This window comes from Oryctolagus cuniculus, chromosome 20 (genome assembly GCF_964237555.1).
Source record: "Oryctolagus cuniculus chromosome 20, mOryCun1.1, whole genome shotgun sequence".
NCBI classification, from domain to species: domain Eukaryota; kingdom Metazoa; phylum Chordata; class Mammalia; order Lagomorpha; family Leporidae; genus Oryctolagus; species Oryctolagus cuniculus.
This window is the reverse complement of record NC_091451.1, coordinates 48,431,606-48,443,700: the sequence shown is the minus strand read 5'-3', so window position 1 is coordinate 48,443,700 and position 12,095 is coordinate 48,431,606. Positions and strand designations below refer to the sequence as shown.

The following is a 12,095-nucleotide window of genomic DNA, read 5'->3' as shown; positions in this document are numbered from 1 at the left end:
CACCAGAGGACACTGTGCTCTGCCAGGAACCTGTCCTATCTGAAGTGCACAACCCCAAGGCTGGCTATATAGGGGAAGCACATGCAAATAGGGCCTCCCTCTGCCCATGAAAACCTGCCCAGCCCTCACCCTGCAGCTCTGGCACAGGAGCTCCAGCCCCAGCACTCCCAGGTGTCCACTCAGTGATCCACTCAACACAGACGCTCACCATGGAGACTGGGCTGCGCTGGCTTCTCCTGGTCGCTATGCTCAAAGGTAATGATGGGGAACGCGGGGCACTGAGTCTGGGAGAGGAAGTGAGTGAGAGACACAGAGAGTGTGTGTGACAGTGTCCTGACCAGGAGGTCTGTGTTTGCAGGTGTCCAGTGCCAGAAGCAGCTGAAGGAGTCCGGGGGAGGCCTGTACCAGCCTGGGGGATCCCTGAAACTCTCCTGCAAAGGCTCTGGATTCACCCTCAGTAGCAATGCAATGTGCTGGGTCCACCAGGCTCCAGGGAAGGGGCTGGAGTGGATCGCATGTATTGATAGTTACGGAAGCACAAACTACGCAAGCTGGGTGAATGGCCGATTCACCATCTCCAGCCACAACGCCCAGAACATGGTGGATCTTGAAATGAACAGTCTGACAGCCGCGGACATGGCCACCTATTTCTGTGCCAGAGATACAGTGAGGGGCCCTCAGGCTGAGTCCAGACACAAACCTCCCTGCAGGGCCGCACGGCTCCACCAGGGGGCGCACAAAACGCACTGAATATATATTCTGGTCATGGGTAGGTGCAGAGGGACAATAAGCCCTGGTTTCCTGTTAGGGAATTGGGGTTTCCTCTCCTCTAGCACATTTGAAGAAATGGTTCTACTCTTATGATTCTGTCCCTGCCACTGACTGCACTGACGGATAGAAACTTTGAATAGAAGGAAGAAGTCCTACGTGACAATTTCGGGTTCATGACTGACAACTATCCTCACTGCGATTAGATATCATGGGGATCTGTGAGGATCTCGTGAGTCTTTTCCAGTCTAACTCGTGCTGGTGTCCTCAGGGCGCTGCCGACTCTAGGACAATTTTTTCCCTTTATATCCTGGAGACAGCTGAGCCAGGATCTCTGGTCTGTTAAACCTCAACTATTTCCTTCTCTTCCTGTCAAAGTAGCCTGTGTGCGGACTGAACTGACATTTTATTTTAAACTGTGGGTGATCCACACTCACTTTGCACAGAATGTGGCCACCTTTAATCCTGGAACAGTCTGTGGTCCCTGTGTGAACGTCACAGCACTCAGGAATGTACTTGCAGCTCAGCTGTGTCTCAGGCTGGGCTTCTGAAGGCACCTGGGAAGCCTACAGCGACTTCCTCATTCTCTAGGTACTGGGACCCTCCTGGGGGGCTCCCTGCATTAACTCAGACGGGAAATGCACTTTACATCAGCAGTCAAGGTCATCACTGAATGGAAAGTGTTGGGTGTGCACTTCCAGTTGATCTGATTCTGTTGAGTGTTGTGGGACTCCCTGCACCTGCTGTGGTTCAGGGAGAGCAAAAAGTGGGACACACAGTGGCTGTGCACTCTGGGGCTGGAGTCCACATCACGGGGAGCTGTGTCTGTGGCTCCAGCATGATGCCCAGTGTCCTGAGGCTGAATCACAGCTTCAGGAAGAGCAAGTCTCGGAGACCGTGTGTCCAGAGTCTCTGCTCTTCACTCCATGTCTATGCTGACTGGGGTCATCAATGCATTTGGAGACTTCCAGCAGTATTATAGAGGGAGACACCCAGGCTGCATATGAGAGTGATGGACACAGCCCATTTGCACACTTTCCCAGACTAGTAACTGACAGTGCACCCTGGAAGTCAGTAGATGATGGATGTGTTATGAGACCCCATCACCAAGGGGGGAACACTGATGCAGTTCCAAGCTCCTGGGTTCTAGCTGCCAAGCTTGATTCCACTGGAAATTATTTATCATCTCCATAAAATATTGGAAAATACTGGAAAGCACTACACCAGTATTCAGAGTGTTGAATCTCCATTTTTGATCATTTAATCATTTCCTTTACATAAGTGTTTGATATATAATACCAAAACATAGACATATGAGGTACAATGATATGTGTTGATAAATAAATGTATCAAATTGAGTTTTTATGAAGGCAGACTTACTGACATGCTCATCAGAAAACCACATGTTTCCATGGTAGAATGCCAGTTGTCTCCTGTTTTGGAATTCTGTAGACACAATATTCCCTTCACTGCTGTGACCATGCTGTACAGTAGATCCTCAGTGTGTGGATCCTGTGGGACTGGAACTCTGACCTTGCTCCAGCGTCTCCTCTGCTCCTCCCTTGCTCAGACGTTGGTCTTCACCATCGTACTTCCTGCCTCTGTGACTTCATCCTTTTATCCCATGTATCCAGCATCACGTATTATTTGTCTTCTTGTCCTGCATGGTTAGCAGAGTGTACTTACCCTGACACATTATCCTTGGACATTATTCTCCAGGATCATCCGAGTTGTCCAAAATACAGAATTTCCTCATCTTTGCTGCCATATAAACTTCCTGTTAAATATAATTTTGTCCATTTGTTCCATTGTTGATTCTTTCTTCATGAATATTTCACTGGATTGTATGTGTGAACTCTTGTGAATGATGCTGCATTAGTTGAACATGGAAGAGCAGAGGTGTTTGCCACATTGATTGCGGTTCCCCTGGACACCTCCCTGGGATTTCATATTCCTTCTACTCAAAAATGGTGTTTGAAGAGCCTGTGATAATTCTGTTTCAGTTTTGATGATTTTCCCTAATAATTTTACTTGTTTACCTGACTCCAATCTTGCACCAGAGTTATCTCCAGCTTCCTCCACATGGATTGTCAGCTCTGGATTGTAGGATAATACTCATTCTAACAGAAGGGATGGGATGTCTCATTGTGCATCTATTATGGACATGCATGATGGGCCCAATATATCATTTTATATGTTGCCTTTATATCTTTTTTAAAAAGTTAAAGATACTATTTCACTTATTTTGATATTTGTATTTACATATTTTTTCAAAAAGGCAAAGAGACTGAGACTGACAGTGATCTTCTAATTCCTGATCACTTCCCAGATGGCTACAAAAGCTTCAGCTGGGTTAGGTGACAGCCATGTGCTTGGAATTCTGTCCAGGTGTCCACATGGCAGTACTTGGAACTTCACCTACTGCCTCCCAGAGGGGCTTAGGCAGGAATCTGACACTGGAACCAAACTAGGGCACAGCACTTAGCATCCTGACACGGGAGGCAGGAATCCCTCAGGCTCACTCCAGTGCTGCTCCTGTCACCACCTTATCATCACTGCATTTAAGGAATTGATTGCTTCCCTTGGGATCAGTGGCTTGAGTTCATTCAACATTTGGAAATAGGCTCTTAACCATATGTATAATTAATCTTTCATTTATTTTAAGTATTTATTTTATTTGAAAGGCAGTGTTATAGCAAGAGATAAAGCTATCAACAGATGGAGAGAGAAGTTTCCATTCACTGCTTTTCTTCCTGAATGGCTGCAAAGGCTGGGATGGCTGAGCCTGAAGCCAGGAGCCTGGAACTTCCCCCAGTTTCCCACAGAGCTGGAAGGGGACAAACACTTGGGTCATGGTAGACAGTGATCACCATTGCACTTCCTGCCTCTGTGAGTTCAAGCTTGTGGACTGCATGTATAACTAATGTCACATACTATGTGTCCACATGTACCTGCATTATTTCTGTTAGCATATTATGCTCAAGGCTGACCAATGATTTCCTAATGACCAAACAACCTCCTTCTTAACACTGAATAATATTCCATGTCAAATGTAACAGACTGCATTCACTGTTTTAGGTACCTTTTACTTTATTGTAGACGGAACTATTGTGAACACAGCTGCATTACCTGAACCCAGGACTGTGGGTGAATTGTGACACAGTGACTTCTATCCAGTGCTTGAGCTGAACTCAGAGTCATGGTTACTAGACACAGGGAAGAGGGGGAACACAGGGCAGCTGATACCAGGGCACAAAGCACTCACAGGAAGGAATAATTCTGCCCACACCACAGTGGGCTGACTCAGTTCACCACAACCCACGACAGGTTCCACAAATAATCAGAACTGAGGCCTCCAGGCCCCTCCAACTCAGAGTGTAGGAAAGGAGGTGGAAATGTGAATGACAATGAGTTGATCTGTGCCCATTTCTACAACACACAGATTCCAATAGCACACAAACCCCACTAGCAAGCACAGTGTTCTGTGTTCATGACGAGTGTTAAATAAGTCAATGGATGAACAAGGAAACAAAACATAGTTAACCTAAAAAGAATCCACTTGCAGTCTTTTATCTGTTTAAAAGTGGGAGGCAGGCATTAGGACAAAATTGGCAAAGTGCCCACTAGGGACACCCGTGTTCCCATCTGAATGAATCATTCAGCCACACGACTTCCCACACTTTTTCTGATAATGCATTTTGGAAAACTGTAGATGACACTACAAGTGAATGAGCCCCTACCACTGACGTGGGAAACAAAGTTGCCGTTTTGGGCTCCAGGTTTTAGAAAGGCTAAGTCCTCGATGTTGTAGGCACTTGGGATGTCTGGGGCTGTCAATCAAAGGTGGAAATCTCCCTTTGTCACCTTTTCTGTCCATCTCTACATTTCTCTTTCTCTCACCCCTTCTCTCACTGTCACTATTCCAATGTTATTCAAATAGTTAAAAATGAACCAATGGTTATTTTAAAAATGAAGGACATGCTAACACTGGATTATTAAGGATACACACATATTAAAATGAAACAAGGTCATTGCCTTCAATTGTTTAAACAACAATGATAATGTAAAGATTTATATGATCTGAATCCTATCATAGCCATCAACCTACACCACAGGACACCACATCTGCCCTGGGCACTGTCCTGTCTGGGGCGTCTGACCCCATGCCTGCTATCTAGCGGCAGCACACGAAAACAGGGCCTCCCTCTGCCCATGAAAACCTGCCCAGCCCTCACCCTGCAGCTCTGGCACAGGAGCTCCAGCCCCAGGACTCCCAGGTGTCCACTCAGTGATCACACTCAACACAGATGCTCACCATGGAGACTGGGCTGCGCTGGCTTCTCCTGGTCGCTGTGCTCAAAGGTAATGATGGGGAACGCAGGGCACTGAGTCTGGGAGAGGACGTGAGTGAGAAACACAGAGAGTGTGTGTGACAGTGTCCTGACCAGGACGTCTGTGTTTGCAGGTGTCCAGTGTCAGCAGCTAGATGAGTCCGGGGGAGGCCTATTTCTGTGCCAGAGACACAGTGAGAGGCCCTCACACTGAGCCCAGACACAAACCTCCCTGCAGGGGCGCGCGTCTCCACCAGGGGGCGCACAACACACACTGAGCAGACTCAACCCGCGCCCAGATGCAGTGGGAGGTGAATCGCTGATTCCTTCAGGAAATTTGGGTTTGGTGTAACCGTTTCCTACGTTCCAATTCTTGATGGATGATTCTGTCCCTAACACCGATCACAGAGCAGAAGTTTTGGTATCATGGTAAGACGTCACATGAAGAAAATGGAGTCGTTTTGAAGGAATGATTGACATCTCTGGGGTCCCCAGCATCTGAGACCTGAGTGAGCTCTGGGCACACGGGGAGGCTTTTCGGGGTCTGTCTCTGGAGTGTGCCCCGTGGTATTCTCTGATGACGTCATCTGGGACCCTGCTGAGAGCCCAGGGGCAGTGTAGAGCCGGTCAGGGGCTATGGATGCTGCAGTGTTTCACATCCATGCCCTCCCCCCCTGCACAGCTGGGCCCCTGAGGGGTGAGCTGACCCCGTGCTCCTGTTCCCTGGGGCTCCCGTGTCCATTCTCTGCAGCTGTGCCCTCGTCTCCTTTTCACTTCCTCACCCTGAACTCACAGGTTGAGGTCCACGTGGTCCAAACCCCAGGTCAGGGATTAACCTGCAGCTCAGGGGTGGCTCAGGCTGTGGCTCCTAGAACTCCTGCTTGCTCTTCCTCACTCACGTCTCCTGGGATCCCCGGACCTGCTCTCATTTGCAAGCAGAGGTGGCCGTTGGTAGTGCAAGGGGTCAGACTCATGGAAAACACTGGGTGTGGAGAGGTCTTATTCCCCACACTCTGCTGGCCTTGTCTCCATCTCAGGGAGACCAGCAAGTGGGACAGCCCAGTGAGGTCTGCACTAGAGTCCAGTTGGTTCTGGACTGTGTCCTTGTGAGTCTAGGAGGATATTCCAACCCTGGAGCTGCATCCCTGCTGCCTGAGGCGCCTGCCCCAGAGACTGTGTGTCCAGAGACCCCGACTCCTTCCTCCAACACAAAATAGTCCTCGTTTCCATCTTCCAATATGTGTGCTGTTTCAAATCCTGGATGAGACACCCAATCCTGGGCTTTGCTCTGGCCTTGGAAACAGCAGAAGGTGGCCCAAGTTCCTGTGCCCCTGCTCCCTCATGGGAGAACCTGAAGAACCTCCTGGCTCCGGGATTCAGATTGGCCCATCCCTGCCCTGGTGCCCAGCTGTGTATAGAAGCAGCAGATGGATGACCACTTTCTCTCTCTCTGCATCTGCCACTCTGTATTTCTGCCTTTCAAATAAATAACCAAGTCTTTAAAAGAATACAAAAGAGAAAAATCAGTCCTTGCTTTCTCTCAACTTCATAATCACCAGGAGTAAACAAATTTTCTGTCATTCACCAGAATAACAGCATCAACCCCATGTGTTGGCAAAATGTTTCCTGCAAAATTGCAATTGTTCTCTCATGTAGGATTCTTACAGAACCTAAGCAATTCCCTCAGCTGATATAGAGATGACGATTTCTGAGTGGCTCTGTCTAATTCTGTAAACACAGCTGAGTCTCTGTTTCAGGTAGGAACAGAGCATTGGCTAGTGTGTGGCTCTTCGATTGTTTTATTCCACCTGTTGATTCCATAATGGAGTACCCCGGAAAGGAGGTGTATGGAGCAAAAAGGTTTATTGAGCTCACAGCTATAAGGGTGCAAGTCCAGGATCAGACAGTGAGAATGTTGTGCCATCAGGCTTCCTAATATTGTGAACATCATGCAGTCATCAGCCATCCTAATATTGTGAACAGGGATGGGAGGGACCCCATCCCCACACAGGACGTCAGACGAGACCAGGGCTGACTCTAGCAGCACTGTGCTCTGTGCTGAAGCTGGGGACCCAGGAGATCTACTGTGATCTCCTCCATAGAAGATTCCCCAGAAATGAACAAACCCCACTAGGCCTCACTCGCAGAGCTCCCCCCACTTCCCCTGTGGTCATCTTGGGAGCTCACCTAAAACACACACCTCAGCCACAAGCAGATCAGAGAGGTTTGCTTCTACACCAATTGTAGGCCTGATGACACAGAACCTGTCATTCAGGATGAAGAAGCTAATTGTCTATCATAGTTATTTGAGACTGCAGAAGACTTGGGACCAGTTCTAAACACACAGACAATTTTTTATTTATATTTATAACAGCTGATACAGACGGTTCATTTTATTTTTACAGCTCATTTTATTTATCCAGCGCTTACAGAGATTTCCTTTTTATTTCTTTGGGATACAGGCTATTCATCATGCATATGGTATGTAAATAGTTACTTCCCTTGTGTGTAGGCTGCTCACTTATCATCGGTCCACTTACAGTGCAGAAGCTCTGTAGTCTATGCAACATCATCTGAAAATGTTTTCTTACATTGCATGAACTTTGGGGATCTAAAAGAAAAATCAAGGCCAGACTACTATCAGGGAGATTTTGCCCTATGTTTCCTTCTAGTAGCTGTACAATGGACTTTGCATCTGATGTCAGATCCTGGTTGTTCAATGCTTTTTATGTAAACATCAAGACCATGCACCCCCTGTCAGTGCTGTTATGTTGGGGTGAGGACAAACCACATCCACCCCCAGCAGGCTGCTCCCAGCATTCCATGTGGTTCTGTTAGGGGCACTGGGGACCTCAGCTTCCTCCATGAGGCCCTGACATTGAATCTACTCATGGTGGGAGTCGTCACTGGATGCACTCCCCAGAGGCGACATCATTCCACAGCTCCCAGGCACCTGTGCTGGTTTTACTCAGTGGTGGTCAGTGTGGAGGATGCAAGGGGGCAAGGAGACCTGATCAGACCTCCTGACTCAGTGTTCTGCTGCAGGCACTGGGTCCCAGCTGTGTGGCCCTTCCACCTCTACTTACCCTCCTGCACAGCAGAGCCCACTCCTCCACCAGGTCCTCTCCCTCTGCTGCTGGACCCTGTCCTGACTGTCACTTCCCCACGTGTCATGCTTCTTCTCCCCAGTCCTCAGCTTTGGGGGTGGAGCCATCCCCTGAAGATGCAGACTTCTGTGTCTTGGGAGATCAGTGCTGGCACAGTGTCTGGGGTGGACTCTGCTCACTAACATTTTCTACAGGATTTCACCAGGACATTGGTCATGATGGTTTCCTCCTGCAGGTGAATCACTTTCCTACTCAGTGGACACAGAGGAGCAGGGTCTGGGGTATTGAGGCTGAGGATGCTGTTCCTGCAGAGCCGTGAGCAGAGCCAGCACTGCTTGGTGTGCGTGTGTGGTCTCTCCAACTGAGCAGCTGAAGGCTGCATGTTAGGTGGAACTTACCCTCCATACTTGATGCACGGAGCCTCCCATCATGCATGTAGGGATCTCACCACCCAGTGATCCCACTGAGAGGGGCTCTAGGGAGGGGGCAAGGCCATGAGGGTTGCTGCCTGCATGTGGGGAATACGACCTCTAGAGAGACCCTTCAGTAACTCAAGTTTTAACTTTCAGTTATTCCCATATGAGGCAAAGAAAAAGAGAGAGAGACACTCCCATGCACTGCACTTTCCCAAGTGTCACTCCGGCCAGCTCTGCTTCCCAGCCTCACCCAGTTTCCGGACAACAATCCGGCACATCCACAAGAGTGACAGGGCCCAAATGTCCTCCCATAAACTTCTGATTCCTGGGGCTGCAGGAGCAGGAAAGTGGTATTGGGAGCCAGTGACACACATGAGACACAGGCTCTCCTTTGGTGGATGAACGCATCTTAAACAGTGCAAATTTTAATGTTTTATTTCCTGTATTTCCATGAAATTTGATAACACAGTTAAGACTGATATACTCACAGTTGTGTCAAAGATGATATACCTACACTACTTTACTTTGAATTTTATTCTTATCAGATTTTCAGACCCCTATCTTACACCTTACACAAAATCCACTCAACATAGTATAAAGGTGTAAATCTATGACCCTACAATATCCAATTATTAGAGAACATTTGGGAAATGCTGCAAGACATTGGAATAGGCAAAGAGTTCTTGGAAAAGAACTCAGGGGCATAGGCAGTCAAAACCTAAACTAATAAATAGGATTACATCCAATTGAGAAGTCTCTGTACAGCAAAAAAAAAAAAAAAAAAAAAAAACCCTCAGGAAAGTAAAGAGGCATCTTGCATAATGGGAGATATTATTTGTAAGCTATGCAATTGATATAGATTAATAACCAGAATCTACAAAGTGATTAAGAAACTCCACAACAACATAACAAATAACCCAGTTAAGAGATGGGCCAAGGACTTACACATTTTTCAAAAGAGGAAGTCCAAGTGGCCAACAGACACATGAAAAAATGTTCAGGATAACTAGCTGTCAGGGAAATGCAAATCCAAACTACAATGTGGTTTCACCTCACCCCAGCCAGAACAGCTTCATACAGAAATCAACAAACAACAAATGCTGATGAGGATGTGTGGAAAAAGGTGCCCTAATCCACTGTTGGTAGGAATGCAAACTGGTAAAGCCACCATGGAAGACAGTATAGAGATACCTCAAGACTCTGAATATAGACCTACTATATGATCCATGAACCCCACCCCTGGGAATTTACCCAGGGGAAATGAATTCACTACCCAAAGTAAGTTATCTGTACCTCCGTGTTTATTGCAACCAATTCAAAATAACTAAGAAATGGAATCAACCTAAATGCCCATCAACCAAAAACTGGATAAAGAAATTATGGGATATTTATACCTGGAATAATACACAGTGGTAAAAACAATGAAATCCAGTTATTTGCAACACAATGGATGAATCAAGAAAAGCTCATACTTGGTGAAATAAGCCAGTCCCAAAGGGACAAATACCACATGTTCTTCCTGATAGGTGAGAACTAACAGAGAACCTAAAAGGAAATCTAGAGAAGTGAAATAGATACTTTAAGAATGGATAACTAGAACTGCCCTTGTCTTAACTGTCGAGGAACAGGTTTTTTTTTTTTTTTTGGTTTTTGGTTATTTTTCTTCCTACTATTTTTTGAACTTTTACTTAACATAGAGTCAATCATACGTGCATAAAGTCAATTGAAAATTGATCCCAGTAAAAAATAAGGATGGAAATAAGCATGGGAGGAGGAATTTGGTAACTGCAAAGCTGTATAGTTCTGCATACTTTCCTACAGACTTACTTCTGAGGGTGCAGTTTAAAAACATGAGTGGGACTCCAAGTCCCAATAGCTTAGTGGTAAAAACGTCATCATAATTGTTAATGTGATCATATTAAGTGTTAACATGAAGATTTAGATAGGATAAATTGTGAAAGTGATCATATAAATAGGATCAATGCCTGGTAATAATATAAATAGAATTATAAAGGACAGAAAGTGCCAACATGGGAAGAAGTCCACACAGCAGACTCATTGAATGACAATCACTTTAAGTAACACTCTGACCTCAGAATCAGCCCTTAAGTCAACCTCGTCTGGCTGAAAAGCCGTGATAGCATTTCAGGCATGGAAATCTAAGACACTGTGGCAAAAATGTTCTGCCTAAAGGATCTCTGTAAGTGAGAACCCAGGGGAAAGAAGTGGCCTCAAAGAAGAAGGTACTTTTCTCTAAAGTGAGAAGAAAATTTCCACTTTACTTATGGTCTTGTCCAAATACTGACAGTTTGTGGACTCAAAAGGCTTCCATAGCCTAAGCAGCTCATGTCAAGAGTCTCAGGTGGTCACTGACATCATATGTAAGAGTGTTTATTGTTAAATTAACAACAGGTCTCACTGTGCACTAACTCCCCAAGCAGGACCTCCATCCTCAATGAGTTCTATTATGAGAGTTAACTGTAAAACCAGTTCTCAAACAGTTCTTGTATTTGTGTGTGTGTGTGTGTGTGTTTAAATCTTTACATAGTATAGAGTTGGTCTTCTGTGTACAAAGTTAATTGAAAATAAATCTTAATGGAGAATGGGAATGGCAAGGTGAGAGGAGGAGGAGGAGGGGTGAGAGAGTGGATGGGAGGGTGGGAATGCTGGGAAGAATCACTATATTCCTAAAGCTGTATGAGTGAAATTTGTATTCCTTAAAAAATAAATTTTAAAAAATTAAAAATAAAAAACAATAATATTGTTATGTTCCTAAATATTCTCCAAGATTTTAAAAGATTTGTTGATACTACATATGGAATATTTAAGAAAAAGTTTTATTATTTATTGAAAGTCAGTGTTACACAGAGAGAGGGAAAGACACAGAGACAAGTTCTTCCATCTGCTGGTTCATCGCCCAGATGACAGTGACACCAGGAGACAGGAGTTTCTTCGGGGTCTCCCACGTGGGTGCAGAGGCCAAATACTAGGACCATGCTTTTCTGCTCTCCCGGGTGCATCAGCAAGAGACGATTGGAAGTGCCGCAGCTGGAACAGGAACACACAGCACTATGGGATGCAGGCATCACAGGCAGTGGATTCACCTGCTGCACCACAGTGATGCTTTCTCCATTTCTGCGCATTCATTCTCAGTGTACAAATGCAGCACCGATGTTTCATAAATGGCACCTAGTGGTGGAGTATATTATTATCCATCATTTCTTGCACGTGCTGTGAGCCCTGCAGTTGGCAGTTTGTTACTGCTAGAACTTTCCCCCTTTCACGACATTCCATCATGGCCACCAGGACCCAGTGCTTACATCAAGGAACACACAAAACCAACTTCTTATCCTGCGTGTGAGCTTCCACACATGAGAAACACAAGAGGCACCCATCCTTCATGCCCTGGCTGATGTCACTAGGCACAATGACCTGCATCAAAACAAAGATGTCCTGAAATCATAACTGTACAG

At 46.0% G+C, this 12,095-nt stretch overlaps 1 protein-coding gene and 2 gene segments (V, D, J or C); all 3 read left to right on the top strand.

The window, feature by feature from the left end:
* Positions 1–12,095, top strand: part of LOC103346896 (immunoglobulin heavy variable 3-23-like) — a 504,788-nt gene that overhangs the window by 248,337 nt on the left and 244,356 nt on the right.
* Positions 1–12,095, top strand: part of LOC100353328 (immunoglobulin heavy variable 3-11) — a 215,931-nt gene that overhangs the window by 99,650 nt on the left and 104,186 nt on the right. The gene's annotated exons all lie outside the window — the stretch shown is intronic.
* On the top strand, positions 210–750 carry LOC103345969 (immunoglobulin heavy variable 3-66-like). The segment is given in 2 exon segments: positions 210–255; positions 359–750. Coding segments are annotated over 2 exon segments (438 nt in total).